Source organism: Lonchura striata, chromosome 23 (genome assembly GCF_050655825.1).
Source record: "Lonchura striata isolate lonStrDom1 chromosome 23, ASM5065582v1, whole genome shotgun sequence".
Classification (NCBI taxonomy): Eukaryota; Metazoa; Chordata; class Aves; order Passeriformes; family Estrildidae; genus Lonchura; species Lonchura striata.
In genome coordinates, this window is record NC_140725.1 from 6,049,456 (window position 1) to 6,071,680 (window position 22,225).

The window sequence follows — 22,225 nt, forward strand, 5'->3', positions numbered from 1 at the left end:
TCCTAGCATCTCCGACACCATACCAGCACCTTACAAAACCCCTCCCAGAGAGAGAAATTATGGAACTTTCCTAATTATTTTTTCTACTTAATGGGGTTAATTAACTTTCAATTAATTAATAATAAGCAGTGTAATTTTCCATTTTAGCCAGCATGTAGTAAAGTTTGGTTTTTTTTTCACAGACTGCTATTGTAAGAACAGTTTGGGACAACTATTGAAATTTCAAGTTTTACTAAACCAACCTTGATATCCATAAATGAACAAAGCCTGAGGGAGAGAAACGATGCTGAGAATTTGTTCTCCCAGTTGACAGGGGCAATTTAAAGGACAAAGACACCAGTAGAAAGAATAGTCTTATTTTACCATGACTATTAAGGCAACACAAAAGTAAAATGCTACATTCAATATAACTACACACTTGGCTTTAGCACCAAGGGAAAAAAAGGCAAGGTAATGCACCTAATTATTACTACACAAGAGACAAGAGAGTGATTGAGAAAGATACATCCAAAATTGCCTAAATACTTGTACCACCCTCCAGAGTCTGCAGTCACTGGGGAGCCTCATTTCACAGTGAGGATCTGGAGAACCCTTCCCAGCAACTGGAAAAATCCTACACAGTTCATCCACTCATAGGTGAGGTCTCCAAATTCACCCCAAAACTGAGTCCAGCTTTTATAGGCCCAAACCAAGAAGTCAATGTGAGTTGGTGGTATTTTTGGCACAAAAATACTTGGATCTGATGGCACACTTCCTGACCAGCAGGGGCCAGGGCTTGGCCAGAGCCCAGGCCTTGGCTGGGAGGGTTTCCCCTAAAATATCTTATAAAGAAGCCTCTATTCATGCCAGTTGGGAAAAGTTCTTAAAATGATACATTTCTTGCAGATAACTACACAAGGTTATGTGAAAGTTTCTCAAGCAGTGGGTTTGGTGTTAAACAGCTGGCAGAAGCATCTTGGTCATCTATTTTTAGCTAAATAATGGGGCATGAACTGGGAGGTTGAAGTGTGGTAAATGGGGATCAATGGGTCAATTATTTAACTCGCATTTTAGCTAAATAATACTGATTATGTTAGTGACATAATGCCCAGGGTTCATCTTGTAAATCAGCTCTGGCTGAGTCCTGCTGCTCAGGCCTAAGCACATCAGAATGGGACAGCAGGAATGCAAAATTTACAGATGACAAGAACATGTTGCAGAAACCAGAGATGAAGAAACTAAGACAATTCAGCATCTGTACTGAAACTCTCTCTGTGACAAAATGTGATGCTACAAATACCTGAGAAAGTGTTTCTACAGGAGCAGTTTGCCAGACTGCTTCTATCCTGACACACTTTTCTGTGCAAGAAACAGATGGACATTTCAGACTCTGCAAGACTGAAATTGTGTGATACAGTGGAGGACAAAAGAACATTGCCACCATGGTTAGGTGCACAGTTTACATGCTGCAAGGAAATGCAGCTGCCACTTGATTCTGGTGTGAATTTAAGTTTGCAGATGGAAGGGAAGGTCAGTGAAATCTTTCTGTTCTGTTGCAGTTTCTGAGAGAGAGTGAAGGACATTTTCAACTTTGTATCTTCACCATTGGACACCCTGATACGTTAGGATTTTAGCTTTTCTATATTTTATATATTTGTTATCCTGCAGTTCTTTAATGCATAACTCCAAACTCCATGTGCAGTGTGAGCTGCTGCTTTCCCATTTGGGGCAGACACAACAATTCCTCTCCAGCCCTGGGAATCAAGGACACCTCACTGTCCCAGGCCAGAGAGATGGAAACAAAAGTGAGTTGGGGGGAGCAAACTTGGGGTAAATGACTTCATAAGCTGAAGCTGTAACTGGAAGATGAACCCAAAGTTATAAAAGTGTGCAAACCTGTGACCCATTGTCCATTTTGGGTGCAGATGCCCCTGGTAGGGCTTTGTCTGCCTGAAATGAACCTGAAAGGCCCTTCAATAAATATAACTGATTTTATTCTCTTAATTTTGTCTGGGCTCTGTTTTTAGGTAGCCCCAGTGATGCCTTGGAGTGTCTCCCTAGAACACAGGCTAGACAGAATTAAGATAATAAAGTGAATATTTATTAAAGGCCTTCAATATATGCACCCTGGGCAGTCAAAAGCCTCGCACAGACTACACCTAAGATGGACGGTGGTCATGAGTTTTTCAGACAGACCTAAGTTTGGTCTATTTGCATATCAGGGGTTAATTGTCCAATTACAGCTTCAGGTAACGAAGTCAGATACCCCCAGTTTGCTCTCCCCTCCCTGATTCACTTCTGTATATACTTTGCACAGCCTGAGGCAGAGGGTGTTTTTGGTTCTCAGGCCTGGATGGATCGTTCTGAGCAAAATTTGAGGAGAGCTTAGCAACACTCTGTATGGAATCCAGTGTACACTGACGCAGAACAGGGTCTGAAAAAGACAAAAAAAGAGAAAAGCAAAATCACCCCAAGGGACAGCGGCATCCATTTCGAGCGCACAGCGCCTCCCCGCGGCGCTCAGCGGCTCCAGCAGGGGGCGCTGCCGGCCCACCCAAGGGCCCCGAGGGAACGCGGGGAGCGCAAGCAGGCAGAGCCAAGAGGTGCTACCAATGAAAAGTGACCCAGCCGGATGAAAAAATAAAAATAACATCTTATTACAGCGATGGAATTCTGTCTGAGCCAGCCACAAAGAAAAGGACAGTGCCCAGCCCGGGATCGGCACTGGGTGGGTCACAGGTTTGACTACTCCAGCAAAGAGTCTCCCTATGCCACACACCACCCTCTGGTACAAGCAGTTTTTATAGGGAATATTTTGCCTGAGGCTGGGATTTCAGCAATCAGCCTTTTCTTTCCATTCGAAGTCTTACATATTCATAAAGTCTCTCTTCCCTGTTTGGGTTGGAACAATGAATTTCCCTGATGTAGTTACTGGAACATGGCATTCAGATGTAGCAGCCTGGAGGGTTCCAGCGATCCCAGTCTCCAATCTCGAGTTGTTGCTGGTTACCTCGAAAAATGACCCATCTCTGGGCAAGCCACATGTATTAGCTTGTAAATGAGGTTTTATCAGGGACCAGTTTTTAAATATGTGGGGCAGCTCCCAGTGTGGACTTGTGATATCTTCCCAGTAATATAAAATATTACATACATCATATTATACTGGTGTGAATTATCTTTATTACATATAACACAGGTGATTCCTCTGTAAACTGGGTCAAACGTACAAGGTACTTATATAGCTTGAGTTATACCAATATAACCTGAATCATAACTTTCTGTACAATGTAATAGCTTGTATATGATTAACTAGTTGCTTAATGCTTAAATAAACAGAAATTTGCCAAGTGAATAATCCCAAAAATAGACATGCAGCAGGATGTACTAATGTAAAGCAAATTAGCCACAAAATGGAGAATTTAGACCACTTACATCCAGAAAGACCAAGGAACACCATAGCTGCACATGCTCCGAAGACAAAGTTGAGAAGTTCAGATGCGAGAAAGACCTTGAGCCTTCATCGAAGAAGACCCCCAACACTACCTAAATTAGGGAAGCACAAGCACAGTACAGAACTATTGTCTTGCCTAGAACTTCATTGACTCGTCAAGCCATGCCTACTCCTTCCTTTCCATGTCTTCCCATACCTTGCCTACCTCTCCCTTGAATTGTCTGGACTTTGTTTATCCCTCTCTTGCTTTCCCTTCCTGTGAGTGGAATGACCCTGGCTGGATGCCAGGCTCTCACCAAAGCCTGTCTGTCACTTCCCTAAATGAATGTAAACTGAGGACAAAATATATACATCATTAATTGAGGTAAGTGTCGCTGTTGAGACAGGACAGGAATGAAAGAACTCCAGTAAGAAGGCTTGATGAATGGAACTCAACTGATTTATTTCAAATACATCGCTCTCTTTATAGAGAGCATTGTGCAGACCAATTTCATTGGTCTTAAAGTAAAAACATCTCACCCATTGGTGTGCAGAGAATGAGGAATGGTGGCAGAACATATCTATAAACAATGTGAACAAGAGAAATAGAGAATTATTTACATTCCTTTCTAATTCTTTCCCAGGCCCAGGCTGGCAGAAACCTCTTTTTTTCTCTCTGACTGAACTGAGAATACCCAAAGCTAAGAACAGAGAGAGATCTGCTCTGATCCATGGGCCCAGCATGTCGCATCACATTGCAAATTCTTGGTAAAAGCTATTTACCATCCTCCGATACTGCCCATGTCCCAAGCCCAGGGCATTTCCTCTTGAACAGAAAAAGCTTCTCTTGGTTCTTGCTCAAGGAACCACTGCTGTTTCTTTTGGGCAAAATGAGGTAGATGGACCATCCACAAACATCCAGTCCCTACTGATGAATTCACTCCTCCTCACGAGGCGGCACTTGTCAGACACACAGAGAAGCGAAGGTGACATCCTGGTGACAGTAAAAGGGTTTTTAAATCATGGGGATTTAGGGTTAAAAGGAAAATTAAGCTTAGTAGGCCCTGAAAAAAAAAATAAATACCCTAAGTACACAAAGACTTTGTACCTTCCTAGAACTGCACCTGTGTAGCTAGTACATGATAAATTATATAATTGTTAGATGTGATGATTGTTTAGTAATTAAATATAATTATTGTTTAATCGTAAGAATATTCATGATAAACTATGGTCAGGGACCTAAGAAAGATCACGAGAAACTCATGTCAATGTATACAATAAAATAATCTAAGTTTAATAATTCATATGTAAGTTATATACCGATAGAATATAAAATACGTTCAGCTCGAAAGCCGTGTCGGAGTCAGATTTGGGTCTGTACCCCTGATTCCCAGAGCTCTCAATGAAAACACCCGCACAGAATCATATCCCGTGATTATGTGTGTTCCTGAACGCTAACACTGGCAAGGTTGATCCTTACCTTATGTACACTTTCGGGATTTTCCAGCCAAGCATACTACATTTCCTGCGCACAGTTTGAACTAGTCCCAGTCAGAAACGGCTCGGCAGGCACCGAGGTGCTGGAACGTGCTGGGAGTCTGTGCAGCAGCTCGGCGGGGCTATCCCAGACACGAACGTTCAACACCGCGCTGCTGACGCGGGGTAAAAGTAACGGCAACCTAAGTTAAAAAACTGGTTTATCATCCCTCAGTCCCTCAGCCCTGCAGGCAGTCACCGTAATCGCGGAGGGGGTGACACACCCGAGCCGAGCCGTGCCGAGCCCGGCCGTGCCGAGCCGAGATGAGATGAGATTACATGAGCCGAGCCCTGCCGTGCCGAATCGTGCCGAGCCGAGCCGTGCCAGGCCGTGCTGAGCCGAGCCGAGCCGAGCCGAGCCCAGCCGCGCCGAGCTGTGCCGTGCCGTGCCCAGCCTAGCCCGGCCATGCCGGGCCGTGCCGTGCCCGGCCGAGCCGAGCCCGGCCGAGCCGAGCCGAGCCGAGCCGAGCCGCTCCCCTCTCCCGGGCCCGCCAGAGCCCTCACGGCCCGAGGGGCGGGGTTACGCAGGGGGCGGGGTCACGGCAGGGGGCGGGGTCACGGCAGGGGGGCGTGGCTGCAGTGAGAGCCGCGCGCGCCGCCTCGTCACGTGGGGCTGCCCGCGGGGGCTGCGCCCGCTCCCCGCCCCGCCCCGCGCGGGCGCGGCCGCGCGTCACGTGCGCGCGTCACGTGGCGCCGTCCCTGGGCGATGAGGTCGGCGGCGGGTCACGTGAGCGGTGCCTACGCGCGGCGGGGCCGGGCGCAGATGGCGGACGCGGAGGCCGAGGCGGCGGCGCGGCCGGAGGTGCCGCGGGTGGTGGCGGCGCTCCGCGCTCGCCTCTGGCAGCTGCAGACGGAGCTGCGCGAGCAGGAGGTATCGGAGGCCTCGTCCCGAGCCTACTGCCGCGGCTTCTGCCAGGTAGGAGGCGGGCGGGGCGGGCCGCGGGCCGGGTGCGCGCTGAGGATGCGGCCGCGGCGGGCTCGGCGCTGCCGCTGCGCCGGGCTCGGGGCTCCGTGCCCGCCCGCCCGGCGGGGCTGTGCACGCCCTGCCCGGGGCGCCCCGTGGGCTCTGCGCCGGCAGCCCGGAGCCGGGGCCGCGGGCACTGCTCGCCTTTGGGCTTTGGCGTCGCTTCGTACCGGGGCATCCTGCGGCCCCCGGCTGGGTCTCTGGGGCAGGCGGGCCGCGCCGCATTGCTCGGTGCAGTCTTGGCTCCGTTCCGAGACCTCTGGTTGTTTGTTTCACTTGTCTCGGTGTCAAATCTGCGTATTCCGCCCTGATCTGCCGTGGGGCGTAAGGAATGCTTGCTGGCCTGTAAGGCCTTACAGTGCCCTTAAGTCCCTGAATGAGCTGTGCTTTGGCTACCTTGTCTTGACTACTCGCTTAGTGCAATCCAGAAGAAGATCACCTGTTTCTAAATCGAGGCCCTACATTACAGAAGAAGAGCTGATCTTGATTAAAGGCACAGTGATAGAGTTAACTCATTCTTAAGTCAATTCTTCCAATGATTGGTTTGCACTACCCTCACAGCATCATTTACTATGAGCTCTAGGGTTGAAAAATTGTTGTTACGATGGTTGGAGAGTTGTCACTGTTGAGTATGAAGAGATTATGGGTCTTAAAGTAAGAAAAAAAAAATCTGTTTTCTAAGCTTTTTTACGATAAGCTGATAAGGCTATAGTGTTTGGTGAATAGCAGAATCAGAGAAAAAAGCTTGCTGGGTTGCCCCAAATTATATATAAGTTACCCTTCACAATCTTCAATTTTGCATCCACAGGTTGTGTGCTGTGCCATACCATTCTGGGAGGATATTTCGCGCATCTCTTACTGAAATAAAAAATGATGCTTCTGAGGAAGTGGAGCTAAGCAGGTGTTCTGTCATTGCAGAAAGTGAAAATCTGAGCAGTGTGGAGGGGCTAGGCTGGCCTGTATGTTACACCTTAGGTGGATGTGGTCTCTGCACTTCTCACCCCACTTTCCATCAGATGTGTTACTGGAATCAGAGGAGGGTGGATGAGGTGTAAATGGGTGTGTAAATTAGCCAGCTTTTGAATGTGTGAATACTCTCTCAGGTAATTATACTGTAAGGTAGTAATTGGTTCTGAATTGTTACTTGAAAATCCCTTAAACATGTAGGTTATCTAATTCTGTCAGGTTAATAATTTTTCCATAATAGTTTTTATATAGCCTGCCATGAGAAATGGAGAAATCCATAGTGGACAACTAAACAACTATGACTTGTGAAATAACACAAGGGCTTTGAAGAACTTCTTTAATTCAGTTACTACATTTGGCTTGTCAGTATGCTAATACTAATAGCGTCATAATGTTCCAAACTACAGCTCCTTGAAGCCTAAGCTATTAATAAATCTGTTGCTTTGAATCTATTTTTTCCACTGAAACCATTGTTTATGTATTTGACAAGAAGTTTCTCATAAACAGTTACTCAGTGAATTCCTAATGCTTTAAGACTTTGATCCCAGTGCTCAGATTGCACTTGAGCAAGCCTGCAGTGTTTACCAGAAAATTTATTTAATCCTATGAAGTGTTCTGCTGCGTTTTATGATTTACATAGACCAGGTAGTTTATGATCAAAGTGTCTGTCAAAATAATTGAGTACTAAATATGGCGTTTTAAATAGATTTGGTTTAATGGATATATTTTTAGAAAAGTGTAGGGATTGGTGTGTTTGATCTGTTTCTCTAGTCACTGTTATGGTAGTGCTACTGCTGGCTTTACTGAACGGCTGATTTATTATAGTCATCAGTTGATTCTCTCTGAGGATTGCATCTTTACAGTTTTTGAATGTGATTTGATGCTACAAAGCAATGTATGATTTGAGTTATATTATTCAATCCTTCATTAATCTGTTCAATAAACTTGAAGACTGGTATTACTTACCATTATCTGCTGTAGCTAATGATCTTTGTGCTGTGCTTGAGGATGATTTCTGCCAACTTCCAATTCCACACCCCCAGCTTAAGTCATTATAACTATTAATATTATGTAGGCTTTGGGGAAAGTTTGTAACTTCCATTCACCCAGAAGTTCTGTTCATTAATTGTTGGAGAGCAATCCACAAAACCGTGGATTACTGATTCTTGGATGGTATTTCTTTATAGATTTCTTTTTCTTAGGTGTAACACATGATTCTGCTAGTCTGCATTGGTCTTAGGGGCTAGGACAAATATAGTGTAGTTATATCACTGATGTAACACTGGCTACTGGCCACTTATTTCTTGCTGTGATGGAGTGTAGGTTTTGTCTTGGAAGTTTTTGGTCATTATTATGACTGCATTTGGCTTTAGCAAGCTTGTAGTAGGGTTTGTTCTATAGTGTCCTCCTACCTTTCACCACCTGATAAGATCATGTGGGTTTTTGTAAAGGTGTTAAAATAAGTTTGTTGTGTCAAAGTCCCAACTTTAAGTGATTAGAAAACTGATGTGGCCTCACCATCCTTGTAGGACAGTTTTACTTGTTTTGAATGGTAGGGTGAAGTACTCTGAACTTTTTTTTTTCCCATGCAGTCTTCACAGAATTCACAGAATGACTAGGTTGGAAGAGACCTTAAAGATTATTGAGTCTAACCCATGCCCTAGCACCTTTACTAAACCATGGCATCGAGTGCCACATCCAGTCTCTTTTTAAACATCCAGGGATGATGACTGCACCACCTCCTTGGGCAGGCCAAGTTTTGGCCCTAAAAGCACAGCCTGTTTCATTGGTTTTATTTTCTTTGCAGCTGGCTTTGACCAAGGTTGTTACTTTGTTTAATCTAGGGATAGCGCCACATGGCAGAGGGAGCTGCTAAGTCCAGTCACTGCTCTGGAGGTGCAGGAGGCTGTTTAGGGAAGGGCTGATACTTGTGAAGCAAGCAGTCAGCAGAGCTAAGGTGTCCTCAGCTCAGAGCCCCACTTGCTCTCAAATTGTACCTCATAGCACAGCATGCTGCTGTAGGTACCTTTTAAAAACTTTGGGATGTACTAGTGTTGTCCCTGTGTTGATGTGATTCCTGTTAAACCTGGCTAGATTTTATATTGCTGCTATAGTATTGTATAGTATAGTAATGTGGGATTGCTGTGGCCAAGGAGTAAAATCTGGGGTAATTTTGTGTTTGAAAAATGCCTACATGATGATCTGATCTGGGTTTTGGATTCCTTTCTGATGCATTCATGTTTGCTGTGTGGGAAATGCATGGATCTTTAAAACACTACACCTGTAGCAATGTTCTTAATCTTGAGTTTTTGCCTATTTTTTCTGCATTCTCACTAGTAATAAAGATTCCAGTGTTACATACATGGTTCTGTCTCCATGGTAGTTGTACAAAAGGAGCTAAGTGTAGGACTTCTCCCTGAATTTTCTACTTGATAGCCCACATTTCTGCCAATTGCATCTAGCTTTCTCCCAAGCAGAAATTCTGATAACTTCATCAAGATAATAAAGTAAATAAAAATATATTTAAATAAAAGGGAGAATTTCTGTTGAGGTGAAAAGCTGCTACTTTAAATTCTTCAGAGTAAAAATTTCACACTTCTAGAATTATTCCACTGTATGAGTCTGATATTGTATATTGACATTTGTTTTTAAACACAAGTGTGTTATAAGAACTTCTAATGATAACTCATTTTGTTTCAGACACTGCTCCAGTATGCTGGCAGTCGGGGTGCATCGGAACATATTTTACCTTTTTTGGAAGTGTATCGGATCTCCATCCAAAGCTTTGCTAATGCAAGACCTTACTTGACTACAGAATGTGAAGATGTTCTTTTGGTACTTGGCAGGCTAGTGCTGTAAGTTTTAAGTTGGTATATTAATTTTTTTTGTTGTTGTTTTAAAAAGAACTCCACTTTCTAAATGAAAGGACAAGCTGTTGAAATTGTTTATTGCTTAATTTGACAACTGTATTTGAATTTATCTAGTACATTTAGTACATTTTTAATTATACCACAAAAATGTATTTGAGCATTTAATTAATTAACATGGAAAGTTATTTATTCTTCTGTATTTGGATAATCATGTAGGTATTAGGAAGGTTCTGTTCTTTCTTAAAACATTCTGCAAGTATTATTTTCTGGAGAAGCTTAGTGTAGTAGTCATTAAACAGAAACTTCAATATAAGACTTCACACATGGATTAATAAACCTGTATCCCTTGCTCTGCAGTTGCAGCTCTGTCCCTTTAAAGCAGGGGCATTCTGAATGTGTCCCTTGTTGAAAAGGACAAGCTGATCTGTGTTTGTGGCTGTCTGAGTTGTTCTGTAAGATTGCAAAGCAGACTAGACATGACTTAAAGCACAGCAATTCCCAGAATAGAACACTGAACATTTTACAGTCCATCAGCTGAATTGGGATAACCTGTAGTTCCTCAAAGTCTGTCCTAAGTGCAAAGCAGCTTTTTGTAATTGAAGAGTGTAGAATGAGCACTTGTATGTGCCCTGGGGTATAATCAGTATAACCTGAGAATCCTAAGGTGGTGTGCTGGTCGTTCCTTGCCTAGTGAGGTTTCATCTGAGCAGGGAGGGTGAAGATCTAGAACCTTGAACATGAAGATCATCATAAATAAAAGTGATACTGTGACAATTTTAAGGTTTTGGTTTTTTTTGTTATCAGTCTCTTACTTGTTTTGTGGTCTGAACTCGGGTATGCACTTTAAGAGGACTTCAGCAGTGAACTCCTTGGGCAAATGCTTTCTTTTGTAATGGACTGACATGCAATGTAAAACGGCTTAGAACCAGATTATCTCCAAATAATGCCTTGAATTATCTTCTTTTTAATTGTGAGAAATATATGAACTAGGAGTGGTTTTGGGTTTTTTGAAAACATGTGAAATCAGGAGAACTGTGTCTGAAGTTCTTTTAATGGAAACTTTAACTGCATTTACCTGGTACATGATACACAGATTTGGGATAGAGAATTTTTGTCTTCATCATACTGTCATTAATTAGCTTGTGTATTCTGTTGTTTCCTACTTAAGTAATTTTAAAAGTTTGTCATTTAGTGTTTGTTTGCAGGGCATCTCTATTTGGACTATTTTCTGTATATTTTGCCACTGTTAGATATCTTGGGGTGTAAATCCCAATTCAGAATTGCTTTTTTCTTGTTGGGAAATATCAGAATATTCTGCTTTTGCTAATATGATTTTTTCCAGCTTTCAGGGGGAGGACTTTGTTGTAGCTTATATATTCAGAAACTGTGTTAGAGGACAGTAGAAAAGCAGACTTGCTGAAATCTTTTCTTTCTTATAATGATTATATTTGAAAGGAATCTAAAGAATTAGAAACACTAAAAGTGAGGTGGAAGATAAGGAGGATAATTGCATACCCGAATTAACTCTCCCACATTTTTTTTTTTTTCATAAGTTTCCAAGGGAGTATGAGAGAAGTTAGAGCAGGGAATTAAAGATAAAAGTTGAGGTTCCATGAGGGAGGAAGACTGTTACCTAGTTAGGGGCACAAAAACATACTGCTCCCATGTAATTGGGATTTTTGAGGAGACACTTGGGTTACCCACAGCTGTCACACACACTGTGTTTTCAGACTTGAACCTTGACTGGGAATGAAATGAGCAAATTTGCTGTTTCAAAGCAGAGGTGCTCTACTTCCTATTGAAATCCTTCTTCCCTTCCAACATTCCTCCTGGAGAAAAGGAAAAGAACTTCCTCCTCCTGACTTCCTTCTCAGCAGGGTGAGCCAGTAACAGCAAAACTCGGTGTGCTGTGGTTTCCCCTGCTGCCTGCTGTGTGTTCAGAATGCAGCTGACATGATGTAGGGACTGTGCCTCCCGTAAGAAACATGATGCTCATGCAGTGTGAGATATTGTTGGTCCACTGTCCAACCTTAGGAAACAAAAGGAAAGTTTGGAGTGGTTGCTCTTGTAGATTGCAAATGTGACAAAACGTTTGGGGGTGTGTGGGTAGGAAACAAGAATTTTTTTTCTGGCCATGGCCTTACCTGCTTTGCTCAAGTGGAACTTGGACAGGTTATTTTCACAGCCCCAAAGCACAGTGCATTCCCCTCACCCCCCAGTATTACTATTTCAAAGGTGTTGCCTCTGTAGAAGAATTAATAAAGAATTAGCCATATCAGAGATGTCTTTCACTGACAGTTAGTTAGCTGGTTATTCACTCAAACTTCTGTAAGTGCTTTATTTCTAAAGCTGCTGTGAGGGGGAAGGTGTTATGTTACCATCAGTATGAAAATTTTACTTCCATCTGAAAACGGTTTATTTTATTTTAAGATAAATAGATTAAAAAAGAATAAATATTTGGTCATAAGTCACATTGCGTTTGCCACTAGCTAAGATTTACATTGCTTTCCACTTTCTCCTTTGTGCTGTGATGTCACTGAACTGAAAGGGAACTTGCCACTTCTGCACCTTGGAGGAGGTGTTTGTATGTTGTTTTTTTAACCATAAAAAGTGAAAGGAGATTTGAATGCCATCAGGATTAAGAAGCAAAACTGTATGGAACCAATGAGAGCAGGCTTGCTCAGGCTTGGAGCTCAGTTCACCTGTGGGTTGTACCTGTGGTACCTGACTGATGTTGTTCAGGACTGGGCTTCCTTCCCACAGCACTCTGTGGGCAGGCACAGGTGACACTGAGCTGTTTGTGTCATAGAGCTGTTCTCAGCCTAATCCACTGCTGCACTTTGATTCACTAGCTTGCATTTACCACTCCACTATCACTAAGAGCTAATTCAACTCTTAATAAGCACAGGATAATTCCTGGCAACAAGTGAACAATGTGTGCTGATAATCCAATGTACAATGAGTCATCTTTTTGTCTCTGAGAAGATTAGGATAAATAATAGAATACAACCTAAAGATAAACATGGTTTTGAAAGGTTTTAAAATTTAATTTTAAAAATTTTTGTGAATGAGATATAAAGTGACTACTGAAAAATTGTATGCAAATAATATGTTGAATTTTGAATAGCATTATTTGTTCCAAAACCAAGACATTTATATCTAAGACATCTTTTATTAAAAGATATTTTGAAGTTGAGTGTTTCAGATGGATAATATTTTTTTCTAATGATGTAAACTTTTAAGAACCCATTACAGTTTATTTGCAAAAATTGTGGCTGAAGTTTAGAATTGAGTTTTGTATAGGTAGGCATTGTGGTGGTACTGGTGAAGTAGGGTTAAAAAGGCTTGACTTGATGGCATTGATCCTGGTATTTTGATTTGTGGCCTAGCCATGACGTGTAAACTCTATTTAGTTGCATTGCAATAAAGAGGGCAGTGGGATTTCAGTGCGTTTTAAAGTATTGTATAATAAGAACCAAAAGAAAGAATTAAGCTAAATAGTGTGTTGTCCTCCTTGGCAGTGGGGAAGTTTTTATGCACCTGTGTATTTGAATCAATTTTTACCAAAAAACTTAGTTAATTGGCTTAGAATTCTAATTATTCTTCTGCCAAGGAAATGTGATTGGAATAGCCTGGATATTACTTTTACAATTGTGCTGTAAGTTGTTTTACGTGGTATCTTATGATCTGGAGTTCCAGATTTCTTATGGAGTGACTTCCAGACCAGAGTGCTCTGTGTTGGGATCCTGAGGAAGACTTGCAGTGAAAGAACTTTGGCCTTTTGGTTCAGATCAGTCCTGTGTTACAGACAGTAACTCTGGAGATATAAATTAAATCCTCTTGTCTTCCTAGACTATCTCACTGTGTATACACAATGCTTTAAAAATGTAATTGCTGGTTTTTTCACTGTCCAAATAGGAACTGAATGCTTAACTTCAGAAAAACGATGTTTAAAAGCTTGCTTTGTAATTTTGTTCAAGTCTATTATATTACATAACCAATATCATATATATGAAAAAGAAATATTGTAGAAAACTTAGTTCTAGGAGTTGAAAGTGGACATAGGTAGGATTAAGTCTGAAAGTGAGGTGTGCATCAAAAGACTTTACAGAAGCACACTGACCATGAACTTTGCAAATGTGTTACTGGGTATAGAATCTGTGTGAAGTGGATGAAAACAGAACACATACCTAGGGATTTTCTTGGTTGGTTGGTTTGTTGTTGGCTTTTTGTTTGGGGATTTTTGTTGGTTTTCTTGGTTTTTGTTGGTTTTTTTAAGTTTTAGGGGTTTTTTATGTTCAAATAGAGTTCAGGTGTTTCATAAAGTTGGTTTTGATAGTCTGTTAGCAACCGCCTGGATCTAAACATTTGGGCTGGTGAATTAACTTGTACTGCCAAGTTGGACTGCAAGGCAAAACAAGGTCCTGGTTATTTTTTTAAATTGAGACCTATGACAGTTGGAATATCCAGTGGTCCTGTTGGCAGCTTTTTCGTCACCAGCAAAGTCTTGTGCTTAATGGTGTGAATAATGATGGAATGACAGTGGTGAAGGCTGTTGTATTAGAGCTTTTTGCAGCAACTACTGTTTCAAAGAACCAGGATTGGGAGTGAACTCAAATGTATGAAATGTGAAAAGGATGGCAGATACTTATTCAATATTCATCCATTTGGTCTTGTTGATGTATATGACTGCTGAATCTGGCTAAAAACTGAGTAGGCATAGCATTTGGTAGGTAACTGTTCAATGCATTTATCAAAAGTCAGGAGGAAGATGGACCTTCTTGAGTACTAAGCAGATCTGAAACTCCTGTTTTCCTTATGGTCATCTCTTCCTTTTCCACTTTCCCAAGCTCAGTTCTTCTGTCTGTCATACGACTGAATGTGTTGCCCTGTCATTGTTCTGTTTAATATTTGAGAGAGAATGTTTTGAAGAAAAAGTAGCAAGAGTTGAAGTTACCAGTGTAGATGTAGCTTACAGCAGTGATTTAGTGCTTTTTTATACGTGGTGTCCTAGATTAGATTTCTTTCCTTACACTGTCACGATTTATGAAAACACTTCTGCTGTGTGCAAGTCTTGTGAATCTCTAGGAGTGTCTTGGTTAACATTTTAGTTTGGCTAGATCTAATTGTTCAGTAGGGTTTTAGGCAATCCATGTGTTCTGTACCAGGTTGGATGGCTCCTGTTTGAGAACAAGACAGGCAGCAGTCCTGCCGTGGCAGGTTGCAGTTTGTGCTGTAGGTATTGGAATGCTTCCCCAGTTGGTATAAGGGCTCAGAAGGTGTTTCTAGGTGCTGATTCTCCTCTTGACATATCTTGTCCAGATCCATTTTGGTGCTGATGCATGTCTTCTGTCAAGCTGTCTCTTGGGGTTTTTTCCCTTGTGTATGTCAGTGCTGAAATGTCGAGTTAGGTGAAGCTGGCTTTCATTCTTCCTCTAGGCAGAGACCAGTGAGCTTTATTTAGAATGGTTTTTAGGTTTTCTTTGAGAAGAAAGAATAGAATTCTGTGATGCAATGATCCTGAGCTACATTGAATGGACTATCTTTATGATAAGAGTAGCTGCAACCTTAAATTGGAGAGCTTGTGTGTAGTAAAAAGGAGCACTGTTTCCATATGATGAATAATGCCTGATTTCCAGGCTGTTTCAGGCCTTTAATTGATTTGTACAACCTAACATGTTTCAGTGTTACTGTCATTACTTTACTGAATGCTAAGTAGCATGTGCCAGAAATGTTATTTGATGTAACAAGAGAATGTGTTCAGGTAGCTTGTTTACTTGCCTTTTGCTTTTCCAGGAGTTGTTTTGAGCTACTGCTTTCAATTCCTGAAAGTGAATTGCCACATGAGGTGTGGTTAGGATTCCATCAATCCATTCAGGTAAGTGTTCTGAATTTATTTTTTGCAATTTACATATTAAAAAAAAAGCTGCAGTTGTATTCCTTCTCTTCTACCCTTCCCCTGAGTTCCACTTGTCCTGCATTGCTGTTACCTAGGCAGCAAGAATTTCTGAGCAGCAAAAGTGACTGCAGCAACCGTATTGGGAGTCTTAAGGCCCAACAGCATATTTATAACCACACTGTTGATGGCAACTTAAGCAAGAGAACCTTAGTAAGTCTTAATTGAATTATTTGTATGAGAGACAGACTGAGTTAAATGAAGTGATTTAACAGTTCTAAAACATAGCTTTGATGATAAAAGAGCTTTTGTGAAGGCCTGAGTGGCAGGTTAGTGTCTGTACCTGGTTATTTGAGAGGGATGGAAATGATAGGGCATGTCTTTAGTCCAGGTGTTATTAGCAGTGTTTCTTTATGGGTGGTGCTGAAATAAGTTCATACTGCAACATTCCTACACTCAAATCAAGATGGCTAATGTAGACTGTGTAGGAAGAAGAGATGTTTTGTGGGTTTTAGTCTGAAGGTAGCTGTCTGCAGGAACTGGTGTTCCTCATGGAGCTGAAAGACAGGAGTGGTATTGCTGTATTCATATTGATGGGCCCTTCCAAGACCAGGGACTGCTCTGTTTCTGCTATTGCCTGTTCTGGCTTTAGTTGTGACTGGTGAAGTTGGAATCTAAAAGTTACTGGTGAAGACCTTGGCAGGAAACAGTTGGAAGTGAACTTAGACCTTGCAGCTGTCTTTATTGCAAGACCTTTTACCCCTTTGACTGGGGGTTTTCTCAGTCCCTGAGGCTTGGCTACTACTGCTTTAGCTCTGAAGATGCTAGTATTGAGCTTCTACTTTTGTTTTCCCTGTAGTCAAGGAAACAAAAGGTGTGAAAACTTTTCAGTAGACTGAAGATGAATAAACCTGTCACTTTAAACTGAGAGGAGCAGTCTGGCAGAGCTTTGTAGTCCTGCTTTTGCAGAAGGGACAGAGATGATCTGTGCTTGAGTGAGTCTAGGTGTAGAGAAACCTCATTTTCCTGAAATACCATGGAATATTTACTATCATGAAACAGCTTTGTGTGGCATGTACTTGATAACAGAAAGAAATGCAGTAGGTACAGTTTAAATTCTGTTGCCTTAGTGGTGACAAGGATCTGTCATTTATTTTGAGTGCATAGGTCCTGTGACTCCCTTAATGACTGTAACAGAGCACAATGGGCATTGCAGCACTCCAGAGCTGGTTTGGAGGTGCAGCAATTCATTTTGACAATACCCAGCTGTGCTGTCTGGCTGGCTATTGGCCAAAAGCTGGGTCTGTGCTCCCAACCCCTTTATTTGTGGGGATGCCACAGAGAAGAGTGGTCAGACACAGTTCCATCTTTTATGTTAGGACTGATTCAAGATGTTGAAACTTAGTGTTTCCAAAGTAACTCTTCTTTAATTTACTTCTATGGTCATTCAGGGTATAGAGGAGTGAATCAGAATCACAGAGTACCAGGTTGAAAGGACCTCAAGGATCATCTGGTCCAACCTTTCTTGGACAAAGGCAGGGTCTAGACAAGATAGCCCATCACTCTGTCCAGCTAAATCTTTAAATTGTCCTACATAGGATAATACACCAGTTCCCTGGGGAGATTATTCCAGTGGCTGAATCTTCTCATTATGAAAAATTTCCCTTGGTTGTCCAGTCAGAATTTCCCCTGGAGTAACTTGTACCCATTACCCCATGTCTTTTCCATGTGAGTTCTTGTAAAAAGGGAGTACCCATTGATTTTTGTAGCTGTTCATTAAATGCTGGACTATGGTGATATGGTCTTCCCTGAGCCTTGTGATCTTACCTTACACTAAAAGGAAAATATGTTTGCAACTGACATGGCCTAGGCCTGAAACAAGATGTTTGGAATATGGGAAGGCATATATAGGATTTTTTTTTATTATAGCAGAGTTACAGTGTGGCTCTAAAAGTTGCTAGCTTTTAACTGGAGGGATCTGCAAGGAGAATTCTTGTTACCAAGTTTAGTGATTTCTATGATGTAACAGATCTGTGCATTTCTAAGATTTTGAAATGAGCAATCGGACTTTGGTATGTCTGTCAATAGAGAGCAGATTTTTAGTCTGATGAGATGGCTCTATTTATGATGAATAGGTTGGAAGGGAGCTGTTAAATTCCAGTGGTAGAAAGGTGTGATGTCCCACTCTTATGAGGGACAGAGTGTTCAAGATTTGTAAACCCTTGTGGCCTTAAGAATCTACAGAAGTCAGAGGATGCGCAAAACCAAAATTTTATTAGTAAAGTACATGCTTGGCATGGAAATTGGTCTATTCGTACTTTACCTACTGTGTAGGCACACAGCAGGAGGGATTGGATAAAGGGTTAAGGTAACTTCTCCAGCCACATTTTGTTCTTTCTCATGGTGTGTTATTAGCAATAATCCTTGTGTGTTATTACCAACAATGCTTGGTTGGCGTTTGAGACATACATGTAAGCCCTTCTGGGGTTCTGCAAAGGATGGCACAAGCTCAGATCTCTCATGTCAACTTTTAGAACTAAGGGAAAATTCAAGATGTGCTGCTGCCAGGAGCGGTAATATATACTTGGCTTTTGTAGTGACTTTTTGAGGCTGCGGCTTCCAAGTTTAGCACTCGCCTAATGCTCCCTGTAGTTCAGATAGTGAACTGATAAAACATGGTGATATTCTGAAAACTTGCTGAAGAGGTGTGTGGACTTTTACAAACAGGTGTTTCTAATAAGATTTTGAAGTAGCTCTCTGGCAGAAGTATGAGAATAACACTTGTACCCTGCCTTGGAGTACAAATAGGAACCCACTTGTCACCACAGAAGGATTAAGTCTTATGAAGGGCAATAGGGACCTTCAGACAAGAATCACTTGTAGGCTGTCTTGTAGGTTTAAAACTTGTGTGTGTCTGTGTGATGTGGAGATCTCCAGGGAAATCCATTAGGAAAGCACTGCAGAATGCTATGTTAGCACATGCCCAAGACTCATGGATGTAAATGTGCTTATTGCTTTCCTAACAAAACGAACAAGCTTGGCTTCAGAGGACTATAACTCCTAAAATGGGAGGTGGTTTTTGGATCTGCCCGCAGTAATTGTTGCTCTGTAACAATCTACACAGGTAATGGCAGTCAGTGAAACTTCAAATAAATTTTCATCCCAGGAATGTGAAAGGTGAGTGAGGGCTTGCATTTCAAAGCATCAAGGTGTGAGGACTGTCCTAGACCTGAAAGTGGAGTGTCACTGATGTCCAGTTTATACTGGACACACAAAATGCTGTCAAAATCTTCATTTGGCTTTGACCTGATAGTTCTGGTATCCTAAATAACAGTAATTATGTCCTGCAGTCACCCATGAGTTCAGTTTTCCTCATCGTTAAGCAAGATCAGAGGCAGCTTGGGTAAAATGAAAGCAAGATGTGAGATGGTATGGCAGGAGTCTCAGCATGGATTTATTTAATGGCAGCAAGCAAAAAGATGCAGACACAAGTGGGGGAATGCTGTAAATATGAGTGGAAGAATTGGGACAGAAGTACAACAGGGCTCTTGATACAAGTAAACTGTTAATCTGGGGGAGGAGCTCAGTGGAGAAGTACTGTGTGGATCAATGTAATCTAGTCAGGTGAAGAAGGTAAAACCATGCATTCAAAAACATCTTCAGTGGGAGTAGAGATGTTTTGTTCTGAGTACTGAATATGGGTTGTGGAACAGGGTTCCCTTCGAGCCTTACAAAGAGCATCAGTGCTTTATTTAGAAAACCTGTGAGTTGAAGGAAAGCATAAGCCAAAAACTTCTGTAAAGCTGTAGTAGATGCTGATCACTCTAAACTGCCAGGACTGAAAAATCCTGATGTCTTTAGAAAATTGTTTCAAGGCTTTTCTTTTGAACATTGTCTGTAGACTCTTTCTGTATTACTCTTTCCTGATTTCATCTAGCATGAAATGTTTTATGTCCTACTCTTTAGAACCTGTTTATGGTGTTGTCGTAACTTAATGAGATCTGTAAATGTTGCATTAAGTTTCTTAAAGGACTTTTGAAGTATTCATAATAGATTTTTGCATATATTCCCATTAGTGTTAGCTTTATATTCTTCAGCAGGTGCAATATGGTTCAACTAAGCACTGTAGTGGAAGGGGAGTGTACTGAAAGTAGTTAATTACTTATGCTATATATGTTGGTGAATCTTATATTTGATATTTTGATATTAATACCCTGAATCTCAAATACAGTGCTGACTCGGCAAATCAGTTTGCTTGTATCAAAAGTCCCTTCTTTCTCACCTTCTTAGGTCCTTTCAGAGGTGCTGAAATGTGATGGATCTCCATAGTTGGGCTGGGCTCTGCTGGCTCTCTACTGCATCCTGAAGCCCTCAGATTAGGGAACAGTTGCTATTGGGAAGACATTGCTTATGTTGGATGTCTGGATCATTGAATATCATAAACTGAGGGACAGTGGTATTTTCAGTACCCAACCTGTGTCCAGGTTATATGATTTCTTTTTTTTTTTTTTTTTTTTTTTTTTTTTTTTTTTTTTTGGTCAGCGATGTCATTCCTATAGTGATGGCAGATGAGTGGCCTGCTCTGGCTGTTTCTGAGGCTGTGGCTTCTAACTCCTCGGTACTTTGATGGGTAATTCCAGCCCTTTGTAGGGCATAACACCTGTGCTGAATAAAGCTGTGTAAAGCTCACAGAGTTCAGTCTTCATGGTGAAGTTTGAATGCATAGGCTCTTAAATGCTGATGGCTTTTTGGAGTTAGTCTTTGACCTGATGTATACTTGAGACTGAGAGATATTAATGCTGTAACACTGGTGTGAGGGAAGAGAGTGCATCGTGGGTGATATGGCAACCTGTTGTGTTGAAAAGACTTAATGCTGTATGACATGTAGTTGGGAAGGGCCTGAAGCAGAGGTTGTTAAAATGGGCTTCTATTGATTTTTTTAGGTAAAATCCAGTATCTCTTCTACCTGCACATCTTTCTTAATCATCCTCAAGACTGAAGATAATATACATAGACTTCCTGTAGGAAGTATGTACCTGTTACAGAAACTGGGCTGTGGTTAAGTGTTTCATGGATGCGAATTTAGATCAGTTTGTTGTTTTCCAGTGGTGTTTTTAAAGCTGTCCTGAAGCTACAACTTGAGCATCTTTTGGCAGTTGCATTGTGTTAAGCACTGTATGTCATTCACCTGGCTGGTTCTATTGGCATGCCATTTAGCTCAGTGTTAAGTGGGGAATTGATCGTGTTTTAGTTTTATAAAGCAAAACAAACCCAAAAAACCCCACTTTATCCCTGAGGGTCTTTGTGGTGAGCTTTGTTCACTGTTCCAGCATTCAGTGGAAGCAGAGACTTGAGAGGAAGAACAGCTGTGTGAGCCTAAGGATTGCTTAACTGATGTTCTCAAATGCTTAAATACAGCCTGAAACCTTTGTGTGTCAGTCTGTCAGTGCTGTTAGCCAAGAGCAGTTTGAGCTCTGGTAAAGAGCCTGTAAAGTCCCTTGCATCTTTAGGGTCCAGCTGTGACACTCAAAAATTATTTTTAACCTTGTGAGTAGCATTTCAGGCTCAAGACCAGAAGCCAGTTATTGCAAGCATCCTACTTGGCTATCTTTGCATCTGCCAATTTGCACCAACTCCTCTAGCAATACCAACACCTGATTCTTGAGGTGGTCTTACCAATTACTCACTCACTAGTTTTACTTTCTTTATAATCATTTTTAGAAGTAGCGTGGTCTAACAGTTGGAACACAGTTACAATAATTATCTAAAACAAAAATTAACTTTGGAGCAACATCCACAGAAAATCTCTTGTACTGCTAAGGAAGATGAGATTGTTAAAGTTACCAAAACTGCTTGATTGTTGCTTTCAGCTATGAGACTTCTAATTTTATGGTCCTTGCAAGGTGGAAGTCTGCACTATAGTTCTGCATTTGGAAAGAGCTCCTAATGTGTGCTTTTTTTTGCTTGCTTCTGATGTTGGTTTGATCTTTTTCTTGCAGTTGGAAAAATACTCATATAGGGTAGAAGCACTGACTTCCACAAAGTGTGCTTTCAGACATAGTTTCAGTGTGCTTTCTCACATAGTTTGGAATTTCAGTGTGTTCAGGATGAAATTTCAGTGTGTTCAATCTCTGCAGGTTTCTGTTGAGGCAGAGGCATGAGTTTGCTTGAAGAAAGCTCAGTTACCTGATCCACATCTTCACTCAGAGTAAGAGGGCTTTCTCAAATTAGGTTGCTTAGGGTCCTGCCCCACCACATGTTGTCTTTAAGAAATGGAAAATGCACAAACTTTCATTAGTCTTTTCAAAATGAGTTTTTACATATGGAAACACTTCCTGCACACACACTTAGAGAATTTTGTTTCCTGTGACTCCCTCACTAGACAGCTCCAGCTACCTTCTGGCAATATAGTGAAGATAAAGACAGCTCTAAGATTTTCCTTTTCACCCTTTCTTCTGCACGTGGTGGTCTTTGCTGGATGTGCATTAGTATGGTAAATGAATTCTACGGGACAGTTGCAGACTAGGTGTTGTACTGCAGTGGGATTTCAAAAGTGCCAAATGGGAATAATTCAGGAACCTCTT

The 22,225-nt window shown here is 41.7% G+C and overlaps 1 protein-coding gene and 1 long non-coding RNA gene across 13 annotated transcripts in view; one reads left to right on the forward strand and one right to left on the reverse strand.

The window, feature by feature from the left end:
- Positions 1-340: 340 nt before the first annotated feature.
- LOC110484246 (uncharacterized) lies at positions 341-5,461 on the reverse strand. 2 transcript variants are annotated; one of them, XR_014949940.1, is made up of 4 exons: positions 4,890-5,461; positions 4,193-4,403; positions 3,412-3,522; positions 341-2,413 (listed from the first exon to the last, which is right to left on the reverse strand). It is a non-coding gene; the product is annotated as an uncharacterized LOC110484246 (long non-coding RNA). The 2 variants fall into 2 exon arrangements; XR_014949939.1 differs by lacking the exon at positions 341-2,413 and having other exon boundaries at positions 3,137-3,522; positions 4,890-5,431.
- A 176-nt stretch (positions 5,462-5,637) lies between these two features.
- Positions 5,638-22,225, forward strand: part of RLF (RLF zinc finger) — a 40,191-nt gene continuing 23,603 nt past the window's right edge. For 2 of the 11 annotated variants that reach the window (XM_085559839.1, XM_085559840.1), the window contains exons 1-3: positions 5,671-5,861; positions 9,576-9,730; positions 15,542-15,623. Coding sequence is in view for 6 of the 11 variants with exons in the window: in XM_085559832.1 (XP_085415958.1) it covers positions 5,652-5,861; positions 9,576-9,730; positions 15,542-15,623; positions 18,766-18,818; positions 20,184-20,259 (576 nt within the window). In the remaining 5 variants the exon portion in view is untranslated. Of the gene's footprint in view, positions 5,862-5,996; positions 7,013-9,575; positions 9,731-11,475; positions 11,624-15,541; positions 15,624-18,765; positions 18,819-20,183; positions 20,260-22,225 lie in introns of those variants that run through there. The other 9 variants (XM_085559835.1, XM_085559832.1, XM_085559833.1 and 6 more) reach the window with 9 other exon arrangements.